Below are 24,871 nucleotides of genomic sequence, written 5' to 3' on the forward strand. Positions count from 1 at the left end.
TCAGCTGAACACCCACAGCTACTGTATTTTAGAAGTACAGTCTTAAGGGGAGGAGGGTGAAAGGGACCTGAGGAATTGGAGTGGACTACTATGGCTGGTCAACGTTAATAAACTCATTACTACAAGTTTTATAATGTTACGAAACAAGCCAGAAAGTGATCATTTGTTCTAAGACTTCACTAATAAAATACCTGTATTATCTGTAACTAGAAAAGTTATCTTACACTTAGGTTACACTAACTGCTTAGTAAGCTGATTAACGAAATGCTAAGAGCAGTTTGGGAAAAAAAACAAACAGCAGAACAAAAGTTAAAGAAAGACTGAAGAAAACCTGAAGGAAAAAAATTTTCTTTTGATGTTAATCTTTAATTTCTCCAGGGCTGCTTTTGCTCTTTCTGGAAAGCAGTCACCTGCTTTAAATGTTTATTTTCTCCAAAGCTATTTCTGAAACATTCACAAAGTCACAGGATCTCAAAAACAATGTTTATTTTAACACATAAAATGTGCCACCTAGCACCAATGCCTGTTAAGTACCAGCATTCCATCTGGTTACTATTATGCTTTGGAACCAGTGCGACTGGGAAGTCCTGACAGATCAGTCTGAGAACAGATGATTATCATAACATAAGACAGAGACCACACAGAAAAAAAATCATTTGGTAAATGTACACAGAACTACACTTGTAGTTATTTAAATAGCTTTCTGTTTCATATAAACAAGTTATCACCAGTGATTTAGCCACATTTTCCTGGGAGCTATGCATGAGGAAAAGTGCACGAGCCACATAAATGCACGAGCCTAAAGCTGGGCCTTTTATTCTCACTCCATTCTCAAATAAAAAATTTTACAGATACCCCTTGCACTCTGACTTCTTACTTTCATCTTTATTAACCGACCACAGTATAATTTATTATATAATTCACAGGGTAAATTATACTGTAATCAGCAAGGTGAAGGAAAAGCACAGAACTTTGGTCACGAAACAGTCTTTTTGTTTTTTGTTGTTTTTTTTCCCTCAAGTAAAAGAACACAAATATTAAAGTTGTCTGAAAAACAATGAAGTGGAAGATACTTATAATAAAACCCATTGTATAAATGTTAAAACCCTCTCTTAAATTTATCTTGATGACAAATTAAAATTTACTGATTTGAATTTAAACATTATTAAAGAGTAACTGATACCTCTCTTTAGAAACTGGATCAACTTACCTCTATTTTCCTGAAAACACGCCAAGCCAACCATGCTACTTCATTATTTTTGGCAGACTTTAGGCTAACCTCAGTACCTATTTTTATTGGAGGAGTGACTGACACAATGTTTCTTTTAAGCAGAACTTGATGTGGAGCTAAAAGTAAACTAAGTTGGATTTCAGGCCCATTGGCAGGTAGGCAGTCAGTCAAGTCATTTTTCATATTGCAGGCAGCCAGTGGTGGTTATCTATAGATCGGATCCCTAAAGACATGCTGAAAAAATCTGTGAACACAATCTTCCCATGCTGTATTCACATGCTTCATTCACGTTATTAGCTTACGCGCACGTTGTTAGAGGCCTGGGTAAGATGACTAAAGATTTCATGATGGAAATTTCTATAAGAAAAAAAATGGAAACCTTAAAAGACTGATTTCTTATTATATATTAAATATTTACTGGGTATTTAATACTAGGTATTATGCCTACTGACAGTCAAATGCAATTCAAATGAATAGCTATGTATAATGCTTGGAGGTGGTCTTTGTTAACGCCTAAAGTACAAGCAACCAAAGAAAGAACAGATATACTAGACAGCATCAAAATTAAAAACCTCTGTGTTTCAAAGGACATACTATCAAGAAAAGAAAAGGACAACCCACAGAATTTGGAAGTCATAAATCTGGTATGAGTCTGGTATCCAGGATATATAAAGAATGTTTACAACTCAACGGTGAAGACAACTCAATTTTAAAATAGGCAAAGGATTTCTACAAACATGTAAAAAGGCCAGTAGGTACACAAAAAAAGATACTCAACATCATTTTCATTAGGGAAATAAAAACCACAATGTGATTACCACTTCATACCTACCGAGATGACTACAATAAAAAAGATTAACAACAATAGATGTTAGGGAGGATATGGAGAAAATGGAAAACGCAGACAGTGATGGTGAGAAAGGAAAATGGTATAGCAGCTTTGGAATAGTTTGGCAAGTCTTCAGAAAGCTAATCATGGAGTTCCCGTGTGCCCAAGCAATTCCACTATGGATATACACACACTCAAGAGATTAGGAAACATGCCACACAGTAGTTTCACATGAATATTCACAACAGGATTATTCACTAGAGCCTGAAGTGGAAACAAGGGAAATGCTCATCAACTGATGAATGCGTGGATGAGGTGTGGCATATCATACAAAGGACTACTATTCAAGCGTAAAAAGAAGTGAGGTGCTGATGCATGCTAGGACATGGATGCACCCCTGAAAACACTGCTAAATGAAAGAAGCCAGATATAAGAAGCACACATCATGTGTGATTCCATCTGTATGGAATGCTCAATAGGCAAATCCACAGAGATACAGACTGGTGGTTGCTAGGGGCTGGGGAAGGCAGGAATAAGGTGTAACTGCTAAAAGGTATGGGGTTATGAAAATGTTTAAAATTAAAACGTGGTGATGGTTGTCCAATTAGGTAAATATGCTAAAAATGGCTTAAGTGTAAACTTTATAGTATATAAATTCTATCAAGTTAAAAAAACAAATGACTCCCTGCCCCCCTCTCCCACCACCGCCAAAAGCCTTTATATTTAGGAAACACAAAATTTTTAAGCCTCAAAAAAAAAAACCCAAAAAAAACCCCACTTTTAAAACTATACAACAGCTTTGGCTAAAACTGCATCCTTTAAGGCATAAAACATTTTTAACTCATTGTCTTATCTCTAGAACCATGCCACATAATAGTTGATCTGAATTACTAATCCCACTACTCTTCTTTCTTTGTAGTTCCAACACCTAGTCCCGATTCCAAAAAATGCACATTATCTGCTTTTGGCTAGAATGCACATAAATCAAAAAACTTCACCACAAACCCAAAGGAAGGATAACAGAAACACATGGAACTAAATCAAGTTTAGTACCCACAATTCATAAAAGTGATCTCATTCTTGCCTTATACCAGTCACATACACACAAGGTGCTGGGGTACAAAGGTGGATGGGACACAATCCTTCCCTTCTACACATTAAAATACCAGGCACCGTATAAAATGTACTTATTATAACAGGTAAAGGGAGCAATCTAAAAGGGAAACATAAAAATTCTATTAAAAAAATTTTTTTTTAATTCTATTTAATTCAATGCATTTTTCTTTATTGGAGAGACCAATAAATAAAAACATGTAACTATGTTATGGTTGGACTAGTTAAAAAAAAAAAAACAAACTTGAATGGTTGGAGAGAGTTCACAAAGGTCAGAACCGGCATTTAAAAACCTCTAAGAGATAACAGAAATTTATAAATAGCTAAGTTACTTGTCTGAGGTAATGCCCAATTATAAAGCTATATAATTAGAAATAACCTTTACAAAAAAGTATGCCTTATTTTAGAGAAAACACCTGAGGTCTGGCAAGTTAGGCAATCTTAACACTGAGCATTAGCGTCCCAGTCCTGTTAATCATTATAACCATTTCCCCACATGAAAATTAATATCTACGTCATACTCAAGCTCAGAGACAGTGTCCAGCTAGTGAAATCACTTCAGAGGATGATAAGACAAACATGTGTTTACCGATTTTTTCTTTCTGATGTATAAAATGTGAATATCTTCACTTCGATATTCTTCATCATGTTTTTCCAAAGGAATTTTTTCAAAGTCAAAGTCTAGTTGAAGGAGCTATAAATTTTAAAAAGATGCAATTCAAATTCAATAATATGAACTATCTGTTGCTGACAGAAATCAGAATAGTGATTATCTTTGGAATACTGACTGAAGGGGTATATGAAAAGTTGAGCTAAGCACTTGATATATATGCATTTGATATGGTTTTTTTTTGATATGTTTTAACTCAACTGAAAACTGATTATGATATCAAATTTTCAAGTATACATTATTTCAAAAGTTCATTAAAGTTCTTCACAGTCAAGAAAAACATAAAAGTAAAAACCGATTTCACCATATATCTGAGGCAGAGTCATGGTTAAGACTCACTTAACCCAAAGTAACCCTTTCAGAAGGTAAAACTGAAGAGCCATAAAAATGTTTCCTTAAGAGGAACCACTTGTAATATGATGGATCTTTACCCATAAGAAGCGTTTGGGTGACCACTGGAGGAAGATGGGTGAAAGACAAATGGGATTCTAAGTATTACTTCTGCAGCTTCCTATGGGTCATTAATTCTTGCAAAAGAAGAAAAAGAAAAGAACTTCAAAATAGGTAGAATACACTGGCCAAAGCAACCATAAAAATACAGTGGAAAATACTGGAATGAAAACATATCACATATCATGTTTCTATGATGTATTCTCCGAAAAATATATACATCATTAATATGTTCCTAAAAGCCAGCAACTTGACTGATAAACACTGAAAACTTTCTCAGGAAAGACAAGGGTGTCACATTATTACTTTACATGGCTTTACAAATACTAGATCAACAAGTCAGAAAAGAAAAATAAAGGATCAGAATGGGGGTACTGGGGTGGGGGAGGCTGGCAGCAATTGTTAGAATGGTGTGCTATAAAGAATTCTCTCTTTGGGTTCATACAAGCAGAATGTTTTCCCTACTCAAAATTACCACACTATACTGGAACACAAAGTCACACATAGCCTCTCTGAAAGGTAATCCCTACAAAGGTAGATCTAACAGAGTACTCACCTCAAAATATTTTTTCTCGATTTCTGGATTTTTCCCCATTGTTCGCTGTTCATAACAACATATAATACAAGTCTCAGACCCACTGAGATCTTTTAGGGTTTTCAACAATGGCTCCAAAGACTGTTCAAAAAGGAATATGATTTTTGTTAATGACTTTTAAAAACACATATGTTTACTCTAAAAGGGGATAGGGGAGGCAGAGGAGATAATTATAACTCCCTTACAATTCACACATCTTTGAATCAATCCAATCCACTAAACATAGTTACAGCTCTGTAACTAATGATTGGTAAACTCTTAACTAATCAACCATTGTGTTAATTTCAGCTTCCAGAGAATGGATTCAAGTGATTGCATTTTGGAGTACCCATGGGTAAAAATGGAATTGACAGCATTCTTGAAGCTTAATCTAACAGGATTTAAACAATCAACAATTAACTTACAAAAGTAGGTCCAACTTTAACTTGAATAAGTTGATTCAATGTTCATTATTGTAAAAAAATGATTGATGCTTACAAGACTATACAAACTGATATTCCAAAAGAAAAGAACATTCTATAAATATAATAAATCTTGCCCCCAAACAGTGAATCCTTTAGGATGCAACTTACAGCTAACTTAAAAAAAAAAGAAATTTTAGCCTTTTACAGGAGATCCAAAAGAAAAAATCCTTTAAAAATTTTACGGAAGCCTCTCCTAAAATGCACGTAACACTTTTCTCAATAAGCTTCAGGGACCTCTATGTTAATCATGAGTACGTATACGTATTTCCTAGTGACCTTTATTTTCTCTTTGTTCATCAACTATGGAACAAATATCCTGCATTCAGAGATGTTAAAATGCTAAGTAATGCGTGCTCCTGAATCCTCGAAATACAGTTTAAGTTTTCTAAAAGAAGAGACTCCACTCATCACTCACTCACCTCTTCGTAGTATATGCAGTCAGCCATCAGTATATAGTCTGGCGGAGAAGGAAAGTCTTCTAATTCTTCCCCCCTTAAAAACGTCAACCACATATTTTAAACTGTTGCTTTACTAATTTAAAAGTCTTGTTTTATAAAAAGACCCAGAAATCTCCATTCGTATTAATCATGCTTTCAGTGAAACGCAATTTAAAGCAAACTACAAATTGTTATCTTAAAACAAGCTGAAAGGCCATACAAACCATTTCAGTACCTTGGCTTGAACAGAACCAGTGACAAGATGCTTGTTCATATTAATATTCATCTTCAGCAAGTCTTGCAATTCCTCAAGATCGGTGACTATGACATCTGCCCTATAAAATAACGTTGATTGAGGTGTAGGCACAAGAGTGGGAAGCCAGGAACCGGGGCTTCCTGAACAAAGAGGCGTCCCCTCCCGCCAGGTCTTACCCGAGGGTAGCGGCCATGAGCCCCACAGCCCCGGTGCCCGAGCCCAGCTCTAGCACCGACCGCCGGCTCAGCGCGTGGGCCCCATCGCCGGCAAATCCGGGCGTTTCCAGATATTTAGAAAGGACAATGGCAGCGTCCCAAACAACGCAACCCACGCCGCCGGAGCCATACTGCTGCAGTCGTAACACCGTGCCATCTCGCTTCTCCAAAACTCGCACAAAGTTCCGCAGCGGATCCTCCCCAGAGGACTCCAGAGAGGCCGCCATCGCTGCCCGGCAACAAGAGGCGCCGCACGCAGCGACGTCACACTCACGCGCCCTATTCCGGGCCCCGCCTTGCCAGGGCCCCGGCGCGTCCCGGCGGCGGCGTTGGGGCTGCGGCGCGTGCGCGAAGGCACAAAGCCCGGACGGCAGCACTCTTCCAGCGTGGCCAGCGGGGGGCCGAGGCGCCCCTACGCGCTAAACCGGCTCATTCTTCTCCCCTCAATTACGAGCGTGGCTTAACGAACGGGCAGTTTAAATCACTTTTCCAGACAACGCCAACCTGAGCGTTTTTACCTGGCTGGAGACTGAGTCACACAGTTGTTGTTTTTTTTAATTATTGGCTTTAAATCAAGGCAGCTTCGAAGATACTACCAAGTATCTTGGTAGTCTGCTTATCTCGAGTTCCTAATAGGCTCCTAAATTTTCATCTAAATGCATAAAACGGTTGCAGGAAGCTTGTGATTGCGTTTAACGGTGAAGACAGTTTCCCCTCTTCCCTCTAAAGTTTACATCACTTAAATTCTTTGGGATTATGGAATTTAAATTGCACAAAATAACTGAAAATAATGTGTGTATATGTATTACTTGTACAGAACTCGACAGTCTACCCCCTTGTTCCTTATAATGAAAACACATTTTAAAAGTCTTTTAAAAATTAAGACTGGGGTGATTTATTAATCTTGTTAGGAACTCTGATACAAAGCACAGTAAAAGGCCACAGACCAGTAAATAAACAATGTGGCTTTTGGCTACTTTACAACTGCTGCTAGCACTAAGAGCAAAACACGCTTTTTCATCACTTTGAACAGAGGAGTACAAATAGCAAATAAAAGTTTTAATCACTTCTCTGATTAAAAAGTTTAATAAAGCTTTAACTGCTGGTTTAAATATTACCAATCTAAAAAAATACTTTAAAAAATTTTAGTTAACATGAGATTTATAGAGAAAGTTACTTGGTTTTGAAGGCAATGCAGTTGGTTCCTATGCCATAAGAAAATTATCCTCCGGATTTATGAATTAGTAAAGTAGCAGATTGTATTATAGGCCTTGAGTCACATAAATTTATATAGGTTATTAGCATTATTTTTAAATATACAATATAAACAAAACTGTACATATATGGCATATTAACTTTGTTTTCCAAAACAATAGGCAACTCGTTAGCTAAAGACACCATAGTCTGCAAAAACAAAAAGGCACATCTGTACAAGATATATGCCCTTTGTCCCTCTATGACTGAGTTAGGTAGTCTTTACATTTTGACAAAATAATAAACACAGTGCATTCTATTATTTTCATTCTATTTTTCACTTTTGTCTTCAGCAGCAAATTCTGGCATTTAAGACATGGCATTGAAGAATTTAAGAATAGTGGGTGTTATTCACAATTTTCGGTAAAAACTAGATGTAAAAACTAAGAGGCTTAAAAATCAGTATCACCACACACCCCCATATGTGTGTAAATTCACTGCCTTAAATAGTCATCTGTTACTCAAATTTGAAAAATTCCACAAATGCACTATCCCCTTTCAGTGCAATCAATTTTACTTTAAACCATATTTTAGCAGAGTCTACAGTGCAAATATAAATTCCTTATACTGGCCTTTTGGCAGCACTGAGGATCCAAGACAAGGCAATGCTACTGATCACCTGAGGATAATGGTAAATGACTTCTGTATTTTTATTTTTCCAATTCTGAAAAGCTTATTTGATCAGTAGCATTTTTGTAAGAGCATTATTTTTAAAAAGTACTAAAATACTATGCCTTTTTTGAATAAATTAAAAAAAAAGAAACTTTACAAATACCATTCCAGTGTCAATGACTACATATGGCTAGGGTCATTGAGGAGTTTCTGCATTTTCTAACAAAGGCAGTCTATACATTGGGGGGTGTGAAAGCTCCCGTTTGTAAGTCTTTGGTGGCAGTTTTGGTAGATGAGGGCTTGAATTCTGCCTTGGTGGAACAGGGGGAGCTTGAGGATGAGCAAGATTATTTTGACTAGAACTGAGCACATAGCATCGACGAGGTACCCTTGGAGAGGGTGTGCTAGGAGGAGTGTTCGGAGAATTTGGACACGTACTAACGTCTCTGAACCAGTCTGGATCTCTGTGAAGATGTCCCAGTGGAGGTGGCTGAAGAGTAAACGGACAGTTTATAAAGTGTTCTGGAGGCCGAAGTGGAACTGGTGGAGGGGTATCAGGAAGAGGATCTCTCGGTGGCGGTGGAGGTGGACTATGCAGAGGCCCGTCAAATGGACCAGTAGGAGCAGGAACTCTGGGTTTTACCTTTGGAGGAGGAGGTTGTCTTGGTGGAATAGCAGGGGGGTCATCATCAGATTTCATAGTTCCCTCAAAAAAAAAAAAATTAAATTATACCTCTGTTCTCTTGAAACATCTATAAGAAAAAGTTTTTATTTTTATTGTTTTATTTTTATTTTTTTCAGGGGAAAGCGCGCACGCAGTCCCCCACTACCACAAATTATGCAGTCAAGTTTCCCACATTTGAGGAAATCGCAGAGGTCAACACACCCGCAGTGCAATGGGTGAGCCTCGCTCTGGGAGAACTACCTTCGTGATCACAGTATCTCCTCTGCCAGGTAAGTAAAAAAAAAGACTAAAAGTAAAAAAAGACTAAAAAATCCTTATGTGTTAAGTTAAATCCAGAGACACAAAATAGGTTAATCTGGTTTAATGATCAGATTTATGAGTAAATTCAGTTTCATTCAGGGCTCAGTTTAATATTTTTATATATGAGATGTTTTAACTGAAATCTTATAAAGCCTCAGATTATCTTGCTTTGTAGATAGTTTATAAATTTATGCATTTTAATTATAATGGGCAAGTAAGTGAAAAGAAGTTATAGTTTTGTAGACATGAATGCTGAAGTTGAAGCTCCAATACTTCGGCCACCTGATGGATAGAAGAGCCAACTCACTAGAAAAGACCATGATGCTAGGAAAGAATGAGAGCAAGAAAAGGGGGCAGCAGAGGATGAAACGGTTGGATGGCATCACCGACTAAATGGACATGAGTTTGAGCAAACTCCAGAAGATAATGAAGGACAGGGGAGCCTGGTGTGATGCAGTCCATGGGGTCTCAAAGAGGCGTACATGACTTAGTGAATGAACAACAAGACATGAAAGAACATAATGTCAAGAGGACTTAATATCCAGCTTCTGCTTTTTGGCCATTTACTTCTACCATCCCCAGTGAGGTTCAGAGTGGTGGTTCTCCAAAGTGTGACCCAGGATCAGCAGCATCAGCACTACCGAAAGTGAAAGCGTTAGTCACTCAGTCGTGTCCGACTTTGTGACCCCATGGGGTGTAGCCCGCCAGGCTCCCCATTCCATGGAATTCTCCAGGCAAGGATACTGGAGTGGGTAGCCATTGCCTCCTCCAGGGATCTTCCCGACCCAGGGATTGAAACCTGGTCTCCTGCACTGCAGGCAGATTCTTTACCGTCTGAGCCACCAGGGAAGCCTTAGTAGGGACTTGTGATAAATGAAAATTCTTGGGCCCTGCCCCAGACCAACTGAATCAGAAATTCTGGCCATCTGATTTTAACAAACCTTTCAGATGCTTCTGATGCAGCCTGAAGTTTGAGAAGCACCAGCTGAAAGTTTGGAGAATGCTTTGAATACTACAGTTCTTCCCATCTCTACCCGAAAGAAAACGTACTTCTGAGTATCTATGGATCTGCCCAGCCTCTTTTTTTTTTTAGAAAAAGTATTATGAGGATTAGTTATTTAAGGTATATTCTAAATAAAACAACCTAAGTATTTAAAAAACATAAAGGGTAACCAAATTATAATTGACAGACTCTTTTTAAGAATAAGCACAGTTTTGAAGATTCACAACTTTGAATAAGTTGAGGCAAACCCAAGTCCTGTTGACTACCTTGGATTTTTGTTGTTGCTCCTGTTGGCCGCAAGACACAGCATGTGGGATCTATAGTTCCCTGACCAAGGATCAAACTTGGGTCTCCTGTAATGGAAAAACAGCATCCTAACCACTGGACCATTGGGGAAATTCCCTACCTTGGAATTTGAAGCATCCTGATCAAATTTTTTTCGAGGTGGAAGTGGCGGAGGAATCAGTGGCTCTTCACTTAGCTTATGTAAACTACCACACGAACTGAAGAAAGACTCTGGGGGTAAAAAGAATAGTTTAACCACAACTCACAATGCAATCATAAGATAAAACTTTATTTCAATCTGTGATCACCTCTCCTATGGCATCCATCAGACTGTACTGTAGCTGACTGTTGGTTTAGCTATCCTCTCCATTAAGGTGTAAGCTTTTTGAGGGCAGTGTGTATTTTCATATCCATAGCATGGATACTGATAGTACCTGCCACATGCTAGGTACTACTGCTAGATGAAAATACAGTATCCAATTAAGATTAATAAGGAGATTCTGCTCCCTGAAAAGTCTTTTGTTTATATAACTGTACTAATTTCCAAAGAAAGATCATCCAAAAACATAGACCATGCATTTTTGAAAAAGTTACTATCAGATACATTTCTACATAGGTAATAAAACCTCCATTTAGGAGACAATAGGGTACGGTTGTATCACAGAACTGTTCTCTGTACAAATTTCTTATTGATAATGGACATATTACATAACCACATCAATGGAAATTTACAAAATAATAAAGTATTATAGGAAAAATTATCCCTAAACATGCCAACCAGACACGAATGATTTTCATGTTCATTTCTTCTATCTTTTTCATATGGTTATAATACCTGTAATTATGGACCTGTATAAAGGCATTGATCAAATCTTATTTATCATTATACTGAGATTGGGTTTATAGGAGCTTGCTGGGAAAGAAGCTGATGAGTTTAATTTTAAACACACTGAGTTTGTGTGAACTGCTTATGGGACATCCACATAAAGATGTCACTCATTACTCCATGTCAAAAATTGCTGACCTGATCATGTCGCTCTGCAGTCACCCCAGGAGGTCTTGCTGGCTCAGAGTGCCAACAGCAGAAACAAACAATATCCCTATGTGGTGTTGGCAGATGGTTCGAGGAGGTCAGGGAGAGCACTACCCACTGTCAATACATTCCTTTTGCTTGCCCAGCACACTCTGCCCTGTCTTTGTCTCTAGGTGATGGTGAATCCATTCCATATGGTTTAGTCAGCCAATTCTGCCCAGGGCACCCCAATTCCAGTCAAGAAGTGGACAAAGGACTCATTTTCTTGACAAGATCAGATTTGTAGCTACCTCCTTTTTATGCATGCAGCCAAGTGCTTCAGTGAAATCTGACCTCACCCCTTAGCTCCAAAGATGGGGCCTGCTTAGACCATCCCCTCAGCTAGAGTAACTGGTTTAGCTGTTGGCACAGGACCCAATTCAGACTACTGAAATCTGAAAGGAGTTATGCGAGAGGCTACTGAAAAGGAAGTTTCTTGTTCTTTTGGAAAAGCAGTCTGTCAGTCTTTCTTTGTGCCTCTTTCTCACTTGACTGAGCAAGGACACACATAACCTTTTTATTGCTCCTGCCACCCCTCTTTCGACTTTGAGGGAAAACAGCCTCAGATAAAGCTGATAATCTGGACAAAACAACGAACAGTCAAAAAGAAACCTGGTCTTTGATAATATCACTGAACCACTGAATCAACCAGCCTTAAAGCAGCCATCCTCCAGATTTTCAGCTAATGAGTCAGAATGCTTTCTTATTGTTTAAGAAGACTTAGTTGAGTCTTCTCTTCCCTACAGAAACACACACGCTTATGGAAGCAAAAAATATCTTAATGATGATGAGACATTTGTTTTAAGTTTTTGAAACTGAGTCTGACTCTATAGTCAGACCACTTAACCACTATGACAGGAGGCACTTAATAACCCGTGCTTAAGTCTCAACTTCAATTTTATTTTCCATTAACAGCACTTCCCCACAGATTATTCAGGTTTTGTGAGCTTTTAAAATAACTTCATTATTCTATACTAGTGAATGTAGGATAATTTACTAAACAATTTCTGTAATGTTAGTTAGCTATGTAAGTTACTTCCAATTTTTTATCATTCACACATCCATCCACGCAACAAATATTTACTGGGTATCTGCTGCAGTGCCAGCACTCTTCTAGGCACTAGCAATACAGCAGTAAACAAGAAGCAAAATTTCATGTCCTTATGAAGCTTACATTCTAGGTTGGTAAGAAAGAATAAACATGATGATTAAGTAAAAGTATAACAGCTGTAAGTTAAAAGAAGAAATATTAGATAGGGAATGGGGAGCAAGTTCAAACAGGGTGATCAGGGAAGACCTCCCTCAGGAAACACTGAGAAGAAAGGTTGAAGGAGGCAAGGGAGCATGCCATTAGGCCAGACGGGTGAACGGCACTCTAAGCAGAGGGAGTCGGAAGAACAGAAGTCCTGCTGTGGGAGGATGTCCAGGATGCAGAGCAGGTGACAGGAGAGAACAGCAGGTGATGAAGTCTGACTGGTCAGAGGCCAAATTTCACAGGACCTTATGGGTCCTTTCTGAAGAAACTGAAACGGTGTCCTTTGACTATAAGATGGAAGGCCATGGGCTTTAAGTGGTGGTGAGTCAAGTCTAACCTACATTCTAAAAGGACCCATCTGCTGAATTGAAAACTGAAGTACGGAAGGGGGGAAGTAAGGATGCTACTATAATAAACCAGGTAAGTGACTGTGGTCACTTGAACCAGGGTAGCAGTAGTAAAGAAGTCAAGAAATGGTTAGATCCTGGATATATTTTCAGAGTAAATAAGATTTGTTGATGGATCACACTTGGGGTATGAGAAAAAGAAACAGGTAACACACCGAGGAAGCCAGGCCTGAAAGAGACACGTGCACCCCAGTGTTCATCGCAGCATTGTTTGTAATAACCAGGACATGGAAGCAACCTAGATGCCCATCAGCAGACGAATGTGTAAGAAAGCTGTGGTACATATACACAATGGAATATTACTCAGCCTTTAAAAAGAATTCATTTGAATCAGTTCTAATGAGGTGGATGCAACTGGAGCCCATTATACAGAGTGAAGTAAGCCAGAAAGAAAAACACTAATACAGTATACTAATGCATATATATGGAATTTAGAAAGACTGGTAATGATAACCCTATATGCAAGACAGAAAAAGAGATACAGATGTATAAAACAGACTTTTGGAATCTGTGGGAGAAGGCGAGGGTGGGATGATCCGAGAGAACAGCATCGAAACACGTATATTATCAAGTGTGAAACAGATTGCCAGCCCAGGTTGGATGCATGAGACAAGTGCTCGGGGCTGGTGCACTGGGATGACCCAGAGGGATGGGATGGAGAGGGAGGTGGGAGGGGGAATCAGGATGGGGAAGACATGTAAATCCATGGCTGATTCATGTCAATGTATGGCAAAAACCACTACAATATTGTAAAGTAATTAGCCTCCAACTAATAAAAATAAATAAAAAAGAAAAAAAAAAAAAGAAACAGGTAAATCATAGCTCTTAATATTTTCAGCCTCAGCAATTAGACAAATGTGATTATAACTGAGAAGAGGTGGCAATGGGAGAACGACTTTAGAGGGGATGACATCAAATAGAGACCTTGAACAGGACACTGATTATACGAGGCTAAAGGTCAAGAGAGAAGCTCTGGGCAGAGGAGAAAACCGGGGACTTATGATCTTACAGATGATGTAACACTGAATGAGACACCAAGTGAGTGAGAAGAAAAGAGATTCAGAGACTTAGGACTTTCCAATTTTAATAGGTTGGGGAAAATGCAGAGAAACCAGCAAGAGAGACTAAGGAGCTAAAAGTAAAGTAGAAAAACCAAGAGAGTGAGTGGGATGAGCAATGTGATCTTCATGTATGTGCCTTCTTCACAAAAATTTTTTGGTACTCAGTATTAACAAAGGCAGAGACTTTTTCTTGTTTGCTACTGAATCCTTAGTAGTTGGCAGAGTAGCTGGTCCAATACTCAATTTTCTATTGAATGAATAAGACCAAAAGGTGTGAACATTTTTTTGGTTTGATACGTTGTTTTCAAATTTCTCTCCAAAAGGATCATACTAATAGATTAACTCACAAGGGTAAGTGATACATGAGTACCTTTTAAGATAGGCTTGCTCATTCTTTGATGTAAACTGTCTATTCATGTCCATTGTTTCTTGCTGTTTTTCTCACTGTACGTGAGCACTTTTTGTACTTTTATTTCTTTCAGGACCTTAAGACACTCGGAATTTTATGTGGTTATTCTCAATGTTTTCTATTTAAATTCAAAACATGATTTTATTTATGATATGGAAAGTATATGTTACTATCACCCAAAATAATGTCTAAAACTCCTTGTTCTAAAATGACATAGTGTGATAAATCGAACTGTGTCCCTTCCCTCCATAAAAGTTATGTTGAAGTCCTAGCCTCAGTACCAATAAATATGGCTCTATTGGGAAATATAGACTTTACAGCCCTGTAATCAGGTTAGGATGAAAGTGACCCTATTTCTGTCTGTGTGCTGTGTGCTCAGTCGTATCCAACTCTTTGCGACCCATGAAGAGTGGGTCATAAAGAGTGGGCCTCCAGGCTGCTCTGTCCATGGGGCTTCACAGGCAAGAATACTGGAGTAGGTTGCCATTTCCTCCTCCAGGGGATCTTCCCAACCCAGGAATCGAACACACATCTCCTGCGTCTCTTGCGTTGGCAGGCAGATTCTTTACCACTGTGCCACCTAGGAAGTCCTAATTCTGTGTGACTGGTATCTTTATAAACACAGTTGAAGAGAAAACAAGATACAAGGATAAGCTGGCCATGTGACCACAGAGGCAGAGGTTAAAGTGATCTATCTACAAACCAAAGGATGCCAGGGATTACCAGCAAAGGCAGAAGCCAGAAAAGCCAAGGAAAGATCCTTCCTTACAGGTTTTAGAGGGAGCATAGCCCTGCCATCTTGATTTTTCAGATTCTCAGCCTCAGAAGTAGAATTGAAGTCACTCAGTTTGTGGTACTCTGTTACTGAAGCACTAGAAACTAATACATATAGTAAAAACATTTCCACTGCTGAACAATAAGGAAAATAAGAAACATATACAAACTTCAATGAAGCCAGGAAACATCTGAATCCTGAGGCTTCAACCCATAAAGGTGGACTACAGTGTCTATGAAGGAGACAAATGGAGGAAGACGAAACCCAACTGTCTGTGCTGAACAAGACCGACAAAGAGCGACAAAACTGCCCCACAAGCACAGGCGGGGTCGGGAATCAAAGGCACTCGGTATAAGGGAGGGCGCGGGGCAGAGGACTTGCTTAAGTCTACAGAAGGGACACGAGGACCCTGAAACCCTATTCTGCACTTAATGAGGCCAGGACATTACCACATTTCCACCACTGGCAGGAGACTGAGGGTTTTATTCGCTGGAGAATCTAAACATCAGACTTGGGGACACTAGTCTGTGCTGAAAACAGATTTTCATACTAAATGCAAAGGTCACCCAGGGAGAAGATTCAAAGACCTTTCTTTGGAGAAACTAAATACTCTTACAGAAAAGGCCTCACAGATTCTGAAATATGGGGATTTCCTAGTTAAAAAAATTCTCATCACTCTATCACCCTACAGTGAAACCCACAAGTCAACAAGTTTTACCCATGGATACGGATCTTCCCATCAAGTTATACTGTCTCACTTTAAAATAGGAACAAAAAGCTAAGGATATAAGATAAGAAAGAAAACCCTCCAGTATGAAAGACCACAAACCACAACTAATAGAAGAAACTCAGAAACAAACAACACCATACCAGAAACAAAATCTTTCAAAAATTAAAAAATTAAGCCAGAAGAGAAAAATATAAAAATGGCATGCTGAGAGGGAATTTAGAAAGAATTCTGAGAAATTAAAAATCATGATAGATGAAAAAAAATAGAAAAGCTGGGTGATTAAAGTAAGGCAATCTCCCAGAAAACAGAACATAAAAACAAAGAGATGGACAAGAGGAGATAAAAGAAAACTAAACAACGAATCTAGGATGTACTACAATATGGAAAATAAGCTCCAAAAGGGGAGCCAGAGAACATGGAAGCGAAGAAAGTATTAACAAAATGATAGATGGAAAATTTGCTAGAAATCAAAGACACAAATCTCTAAATTTAAATGGCTCATTAGATACACAGCAAAATGAAAAAAAAAGAAGACCCACATCAAAGTAGATCACTGTGAATGTACTGATCATTAGGAATAAACAGAAGGTCCTAAAAGCTTCTTGAATTTTATGTGGTAGAGACTCCTACCTGTCCCCCAGGGCACCTTTCCCTTTCTTCCTTTTAGTAATAGGATCTGCCTAGTTAGAGAGAACAGTTCTCACAGCTGTGTTCACGTGACTAAGTTTTGGCCAATGGGATGAGAGCAGGAGTGATGTGTGCAACTCCCAGACCATGTTTTTGTAAACAAAGTTCCTTGCCCTCCAAGTTCCTACTGGCAGAAAAATGGTAACAACTCAAATCAGTTGCTCAAAACTCAGAGAGGGAAGACACATTTTGAGAATCCTGGGTTGCCCTGCTAGTTTGAGAACCTAGTAGAGCACAGTTGTTTCCTTACTCTGGCTATTTTGAGAAACAAACTTCCATTTTATTTAAGGCACTGTAGTTTTGGGTCTCTTTGTTATTCCAACAAGTAAACTGCAGTTTTCAAAAAACAAGTGTTAAGAATGTAGGGTCACTGACAGAAGGAGTTTTATCTATTTTGTTCAGTGCCACTTCTCTTGTACCTACAATAGGACCTGCATGTAACAGGCATTTAAAAATTATGCATGAATAATTTATGAGTGAATGATACTAGACTTCAAAACAGCAACTATGAAAGCTAAAACACGGTGGGAAACTGTCTTCAAGATTCTGGCTGAAAATGACTTAAATTTCTCTACCCAGCCAAACTTTTTTGGGGGGCCTTGGGGGGCCAGTTTGCACCATGTGGGCTTGCAGAAGGAAATAGCAACCCACCCCAGTATTCTGGCCTGGAAAATTCCCTGGAGAGAGGAGCCTGGTGGGCTAGAGCCAAAGGGGTCGCAAAGAGTCGGATACGACTGAGTGACTGCGCTTGAGCATGCAGGCTTGTGGAATATCAGTTCCCTGATCAGGAAATGAACCCAGGCCCTTGGCAGCAAAAGTGCAGAGTCCTAACCACTGGACTTCCAGGGAATTCTCCTGGCTAAACTATTAACAATGAAATATATAATAAATACATTTTCAGAAATGCAAGAACTTAAAAATTTATATCCCATGTATCCTTTCTCAGGTAGCTACTACACAATGTACCCCTATCAAAATAAGGGAGCATATCAAGAAAGAAGACAAGGAATCCAAAAATCAAGAATACAATACATGAGAGATGAAGGGAATTTCCAGTATGACAGCAGAAGAAAGTTCTAGGATTTCAGCTAAGTCAGAGGCCGAGACAGCAACCAGTCCCAAATGGAGCAGGAGGACAAAAGATCATCAGTAAGGAAGTTTCCCAGTTAAAAAGCATACACAAAAACCCTCAAAACCAAAAAACTCTTGGTAATTTCCCCAAATGGTCTGACTTTAAGGAAAACTGTGGTTTTAAAGGGTGTGGGAAGACTTAGCAATAGACATTTAAAAAACAAACAAACAAAAAAACAAAAATCCTAAACATTAATGACGCTATTATTAACTTCAGGAAACAGAGCATACAAGAAAGGAAGCATAATCACGGTATATACTCCTTGACTTAGCAGTGATTAATATTTTTCCCAAATGCGGGAAGTTTATTAGGCAAAGAGGGAAATCCTCATCTACCATGTCTTTTAAACACTGTCTAAAAGTAATGATTCAAGAGAGAGAAGAATAAACTTACTTTTCTCATAAGACAGGGACTCTTGTTACTATCTATATGATCTACATTTTACTATCATAGAAGCAGAAGTCCTCTAGATTGGGAGAATTATTACAGAGGCTGCTGTGTCCCTTTGGGTTATTCTGTTTTAAACAAATGACCACAGAAAGGTAGGTGACAGTATTTATGCCTGGCGTGCTGCAATTCATGGGGTCGCAAAGAGTCAGACACGACTGAGCGACTGAACTGGACTGACGACATAATTAAGGATGGCGGAATAGCATTTTACTTAAAATGCTACTTTAACTAAACAAGCTCATGAGAAGAAATAAATGATGAAGGCTAGCCTAGGAACCTGATAAACATTTAGTATTATTCCTGTAGAAAAATGAATTGGAAATAGCAGGGAAGAGGACAGACAACTGATATGAAATCACTGTTCCTTCTGCGCCAAGCAATGTCCTAGGAGCTCTATACAGTTATCTCATTTGACCCTTAACAAATTGGAGATGCTAAGTAATTTGCTCAGCATCGTGCAGTCCCTAAAACATATGTAGTAAAATGATGAAAATAAACAATAGTAAAGTTTAAATAGTATCCAAGTGTAAAAAAATTATTCCACCCATTTGTAAGAATTTCATTTTGTAAAATCTTTACATGTTGCTAAAATTCAAAATGTTCATATACAAAGTTCATCAATGCAATTATCATCTTTATAGTCATTTCATTAGAATCAAGTTAAATTCCTACTTACTTGAATGAGGCAAGAGGACTGGAGCAAAGATGCTATTGCTTCCTATTAGAAGGAGAAAAATCAATTTGAAAAGGAAGGTAATATGTATGATTTTATTTTAAAATATGTTTGCATAAAAACATACATAATAACATGCACAGAGTTCAGAATTTTATCATCATCTTTTGCCATGTTAGTTTTTAAAGAATGAATATGGTATTCTTTGTACTTGAAATGTTTTTCCTTTCTTAGCATAAATAGTTCCCTCTCTATCAGTCTCTTTAAATTTCCTTCACAGAACTTATCTGCTTTGTTTTCTTTTTCATTGGCTATTGCTCCCTTTAGAGTAGTACTGGGGCTCAAAAGGTCCTGAATAAATCTTTGTTGAATGAATAAACTAGAAAATAATATGCAGAAGCAATGCACAAATAATGCTTTACTCCCCTGTGTTAATCACTATTTTCATATATAGATGTCATTTTTTATACTAATATAGTTTGTAAAAGATTCTACAATTTCCTAACTAAAATGATGAGAATTAAAACACAAGATTCCCTTTATTGCCAAACAATTTACGTCAAATACATACCACAGGAACTGTTGAGATCCACATCTAAAAACACACTAAGGTCTGAAGAAGCAGATACTGGTGGGGTAGATGGTGTATTTGGAGAGGTTGGTGCTGACACTGTTGATTCAAGCTCCGTTTCAGCAATCCGACTAAAGCTTATTTTACATGGTTCTCTTTCTAATGGTGTTGGGTGACCTCGCAAAGTACCTGAGGTAGAGCCATGTCGGCCTGTGTTAGGCCTTATTCCAGGAGATTTTAAGGAGAAAGCTGATTTCCTAGGCTAGGAAAAGCAAATGTAATTACCATTACTAACTTGCATGTACTTTAATAAATAAAGTACATTATGTAAAGTATTATGGTTTAGCATATTAGTATACAGTTAAAAGAGTACAATAAATCCCAACCTGCAAGGACAGTCTGTAACATTCCAGCAGAACACTTTGAGATTTGATTGGCTTAATTTTAAGGTGGACTCGAATACTGTATAAGTAAACCTCTTTTCATAATTCAGAAATAAAATACTGTAAAATTTGTGTGAAAACAACTGTTTGCTCCCAAGACACCTGAATCTAAATTTCTTCAAATTATTGATATCAATTTTATAAATATTTACTGTAGATATAATAAATACAACATATTATGCCAGGTGCTATAGAAAAAAGAGACATGCCTCTCCTCAACTCCACAAAATAATAAATGACCAACCGCTGCAACAATACTTTAGAGTCTTTGGGAAAAATTGCTATCATTGTCTCTCACCTTCACCCTCTACTTTTAAAAATTCCCACAGTGGTAACTTAATGAAAAATACGAACTCAGATTCAGATAATTTAAGTTAAAACCTCAAGTGTGCCCTTATCTAGCTATGCAGCCTCGAAAAGGTTATTTATCTCCTTTGAGCCTCAGTCTTTATGTCTGTAAAATGAGACTAAGTTCAACATCATACAATTGTTGTGGAGATGAGGTAATATGAAACTTATCTGGCCCAAGGTTCGTGTTTTATAAATGCTTTTTTACTTCCTTCCACATCTTGTTTCACTTTCAGCTACTTGTAATTGGTTTTCTACTACTTCTGTGTCACTGTAAACCCCAGGGATAAAAGGAACTACTGTACAGTAGCAGATTTTAGTGACTGAGGTGGGTTCCAGTGGTAACTGTGGACAGCGGTGTTCTTACGGCAGAAACCATGGTCAAGTCAGAAGAACCACAATATATCTCCTTACTCCTTCTCAAGTCTCTTCATTCCCTGTCCTATTACCTACCTGTCATTTAGGTTCTCACTTTCTCATCGCTTTCCCCATTATACTAGGAAGGATCAGAAATGGATGGGTAAGTAAGTGGTTCTGAGAGAGAGGATAAATCAGGTTTTATCTAACTGCTAACAGGATATATAATTTTAGAAACAGTGTAATACTGCAAAACAAAACAGGTATTCAAGCAAAGTATGATTTTAATGGAAATAGTCTGCTGAACATTAAAGGCAATATTGTTTTAAAGAACAAAATTTTCCAAAATTGTAATGGACTTACAAATCGAGGTGGCTGTTTGCAGTTTCGGGGTTCAATTTCTAGTGACTTGTTGAACAAATAATCTGTAAACTCTTTTTCAGAAGCACATCCCATGGGGTTAAGGTTTTCAAAGAATCTCTGGAATTAAATATCCATAAGTACATATTTTAGATTTTATTAAAATGTTTATCAGTTTAATATCAAAAAATTATCAACAAATTAATAGATCCTAATGTCTGAAAAGCCCTCAAGGATTGCTGATTCCAATCTCTCTATTTTGGGATAAAATTATAGTTTTTATGGAAGTTTTATACTCCAGTCTTAAAGTTCTACTAAGAAGATGAACAGACTTTCACTTATTATCATATTAATAGCTTGGTATCCCTCAGTTAACATTCCTACTGATTACACAACAAAATGATCATCAGTAATAAGTCAAAAGTGTTTAAAACAGAATTATAATTATAATCCACAATAAAACTTTGATGATCAGAAAAAAAGTAGAGATAAATTGGATTAAAGTCTATTCAAAAATAATTTCAAGGACAATAATATATTTTAACATACCTGTGCTCACATCTAGCAAAATAACTTTTGTCTTTCATGAAAAAGTATTTCCTAAACTTAAACATAGGTTTTTAAGTAGAAAGTTTAGATGATTTAACAAAGTGCAGGAAGGGAAACAGTAATCTCACAATGAGAGACTGCACTGTCAGCATTTTACTATTGGGACATTCTTCCAGTGTTTTAACTATGTGTGTGAACATATGCACATATACATTAATACAATTTTTTTCCTGAAAAATTGGAATCACAACATAGGTATTTTTAGCCTTTTGAAAATATTAATTTTTTTCTGTATGGTTTGCTTTAAATAATGCAAATTTTAGCTATATTGTACTTCATCAGATGAAATGTTCCAGAATTTATTTCACCAATTTCCATATAGGTATTAACTTACATAGGTGGTTTCTAATTCTTTGCTATTATAATTATAATTACTGTTATTATCAACTCGGGCATAAATTTTTCTGTGCATTTCTGATAACTTCCTTAGAAGCAAATGATTGGATTTGGTTTTATTTAATTTTTGAAGAGGCTTAGAAGCATATGTAAAAATAAGTTCTGAGTTTTAGCTTTACCAGTAGGCAAAATGACTTCTTCCATTTTTCAGGCGTTCTGCCAATTTCAAGAAAATTGCATTACCACTTTAACAATACTGAAACAATTTATTCTTATATTCAAGTCAGCTAAATTAAATCATATGGACCAACAGTAATTTAAAGACTTATTAAGTTATAATTGTGATTTTCTCATCTGTTACTCTACTTTTAAATACTATTTAGTTTGGTTAACTATGCCTTGAAAGTGAATGGCTACTTTATTTACATTTTAAGCTTACTTTGAGTCAATCGTAAAACAAGCATTCTCTGCCCCTTACCCTCAAAATAATGCTTTAAATGACGATAGGATGTCTAGATCAGATCCAGAAACGTATTAGGAATTATTGAGATATGAATGCTAAAAGCACTACTTTAATTATACCCAACTAAAATGCAACATTATTTCTGGGAGGAAATACATGTGAATTCTAATCTGGGCTTCAAAAACATTTCTTTTTTTTTTTTTTTTTGGCCCCATCACACTGCTTGTGGATCTTAGTTCCCTGAACGGGGATTGAACCTGGGTCCATGGCACTGGATCTCCAGGGAATTCCCTCAAGAACATTTCTTTACCCCTATGTAGCACCAAGTCACAGAGGGTTGGCTAAATGCTGAGAGAAGGGGATGAAACAAATGACCATTTTCTTTAAAGTAAGTATCTGTCTATATTTTCACAACAGTGTATGCTTCAAGTCAATTTTTCTTAGGACTTTAGGGTTCTTTGTTTTGAACTTGGAACAAAGAATAGTTACCATCTTACAATTTAGGAGGACAGGAATGATGGCAACCATTTTCACTCAAAATGCTCAACCTGCAGACTATATCTGAAAGTGCACCACAATCTTTAATGTGAAAGGTAAACTTACTCTGATAGTTATATGTTCTGAATTTCAAATAAACATAACACAATAATATCTACTTACTAAAGACATAATACCATAGTATTTACTCTAATTTAGAAGATATTCACACCTTATAGTACCATAGAAACAATATTATGAACTATTGCTCAAAACAGGATATCAAGTGATAAAATATTTTTTAAAAAATCATTTTTTTGCTATGCATACATACATATTACTCTCCCAACCCCTTCCCCTACTTAAATGCAGTGTTCTTATAAAAGTATTAATTACTTAATGTTATACTGGCACATGTAAAATACCTAAAATGTCTATTAATTAATGATAGTACTGGTAGTGGATTTTCTTTTTACTGTGTGGATATCAGAAAGCATCTTTCATTCCATTTTGTCATTCATTTTTTTGGAAGTGTTACTTAAACCTGTTGCACAAAGCAGCAATAACTGTCAAGACAAAGTGCCTAGTAATATTTATAACGGCAGATTGTTAGTGGAGAATATCTAATATTCACCACTTCTATCTATTGATTCATTAATGCATATTACTTTCATAACAAAAATAAAGATCATACTGTATGGCTATGGAATTTCTTAGAGAGGGCAGAGGACTTAACATGTTCTCTTTTAAAGATAAGCAAAGAAAATATTTACCCTCATTTCTGGTTCTATCCGTAAACAGTAAGGTTGATTTTGATACTGCTGAATTTCTCCAGTAATTTCAGCTACTTTCCTCCTCTTACTGAAATTGATTAAATCTTTCCCTTTCTTTTTTAAAAAATCATTATTCCCTTCTTCAGTCTTCAGTATATTTGTTAAATATATTCCTAGTAAAAAAAGTATTTGAAGAAAAGTTTTAAAATTGGTTACTTAACCATTTGGGAAAACAATTGATCTAGTAAAGTTGAAAGACATCCTATAATACAGCAGTTCTTACTAGTGAAATCTCTGATATATTTAATAATCAATTCTACATGAAGAATTTTTTACATGGATGAAAATAATTTAAAATTGAAAGAAAATTAGGGCTTATAAAGAGCTTAATTTGCCATTTCTTAGTCTAATAGCCTAAAATAAAAGGGAGGATTCATCCACAGTCTAAATTATGTGTTAAATCTACTCTAACCACTTTAATATTTACTATAAATATTTAACGCCAGTGATCTTAAATGATTATTGATAAAATATTTAATACCAATGATCTTAAGTGATTATTGACCAACAAATTAATTTTAAGCCAATTCTGGTTAATAACACTACAGATATGTAAACTAATTCTGCTTTCCCAAAGCCTGTAATTTAGACACAAACGAATTATTCTTCAGTTTTGGACAGGAAGAAAGTTTTCAGTTTCTCTTTCACACATAATTAGATTCATTTACATCAGCGGCTCTCAACTGGGGGCAATTCTGTCCCCCAGGGGACAGATATCTGGGAATGTCTGGAGACATTTTTGGTGTGTGCTATAATTTGAATAGTCGAATGTTCAAAATTCATATGTTGAAATCCTAATGCCCAATGTGACAGAATGAATTGGTGAGGCATTTGCTGCTGCTGCTGAGTAGCTTCAGTCGTGTCCAACTCTGTGCGACCCCATAGACGGCGGCCCACCAGGCTCCCCCGTCCCTGGGACAGGTGCTAAACTTATGAGGGTGGAGCCCTCATGAATGAGACTACTGCTCTTATAGAAGAGATTCCACAGGACTCCTTACAACTCTATAACTACCAGAATTAGAAG

General features: G+C 37.1%; 2 protein-coding genes and 1 non-coding gene across 5 annotated transcripts in view; all 3 read right to left on the reverse strand.

Moving 5' to 3' along the window:
* Positions 1 to 464: 464 nt before the first annotated feature.
* VCPKMT (valosin containing protein lysine methyltransferase) lies at positions 465 to 6,710 on the reverse strand. 2 transcript variants are annotated; one of them, XM_043471625.1, is made up of 6 exons: positions 6,222 to 6,542; positions 6,014 to 6,124; positions 5,772 to 5,844; positions 4,850 to 4,969; positions 3,763 to 3,867; positions 465 to 1,588 (listed from the first exon to the last, which is right to left on the reverse strand). In XM_043471625.1, the coding sequence occupies exons 1-6, from the start codon at positions 6,485 to 6,487 to the stop codon at positions 1,574 to 1,576; spliced, it is 690 nt and encodes a 229-aa protein (XP_043327560.1). In that variant the 5' UTR covers positions 6,488 to 6,542; the 3' UTR covers positions 465 to 1,573. The 2 variants fall into 2 exon arrangements, with proteins under 2 accessions (XP_043327560.1, XP_043327561.1); XM_043471626.1 differs by lacking the exon at positions 5,772 to 5,844 and having other exon boundaries at positions 6,025 to 6,124; positions 6,222 to 6,710.
* Positions 6,711 to 7,130: 420 nt separating this feature from the next.
* The window catches only part of SOS2 (SOS Ras/Rho guanine nucleotide exchange factor 2), a 96,684-nt gene continuing 78,943 nt past the window's right edge, over positions 7,131 to 24,871 (reverse strand). For both annotated transcript variants that reach the window (XM_043471623.1, XM_043471624.1), the window contains 6 exons: positions 23,788 to 23,960; positions 21,133 to 21,249; positions 19,622 to 19,883; positions 19,054 to 19,095; positions 10,521 to 10,630; positions 7,131 to 8,832 (listed from right to left, as the gene is read on the reverse strand). In XM_043471623.1, the coding sequence (XP_043327558.1) occupies positions 8,323 to 8,832; positions 10,521 to 10,630; positions 19,054 to 19,095; positions 19,622 to 19,883; positions 21,133 to 21,249; positions 23,788 to 23,960 (1,214 nt within the window). In that variant the 3' untranslated portion in view covers positions 7,131 to 8,322. The remainder of the gene's footprint in view (positions 8,833 to 10,520; positions 10,631 to 19,053; positions 19,096 to 19,621; positions 19,884 to 21,132; positions 21,250 to 23,787; positions 23,961 to 24,871) is intronic.
* Positions 8,925 to 9,088, reverse strand: LOC122444479. The gene has a single exon (XR_006270306.1). It is a non-coding gene; the product is annotated as a U1 spliceosomal RNA (small nuclear RNA).

The sequence above is a fragment of the Cervus canadensis genome, chromosome 6 (assembly GCF_019320065.1).
Source record: "Cervus canadensis isolate Bull #8, Minnesota chromosome 6, ASM1932006v1, whole genome shotgun sequence".
Classification (NCBI taxonomy): Eukaryota; Metazoa; Chordata; class Mammalia; order Artiodactyla; family Cervidae; genus Cervus; species Cervus canadensis.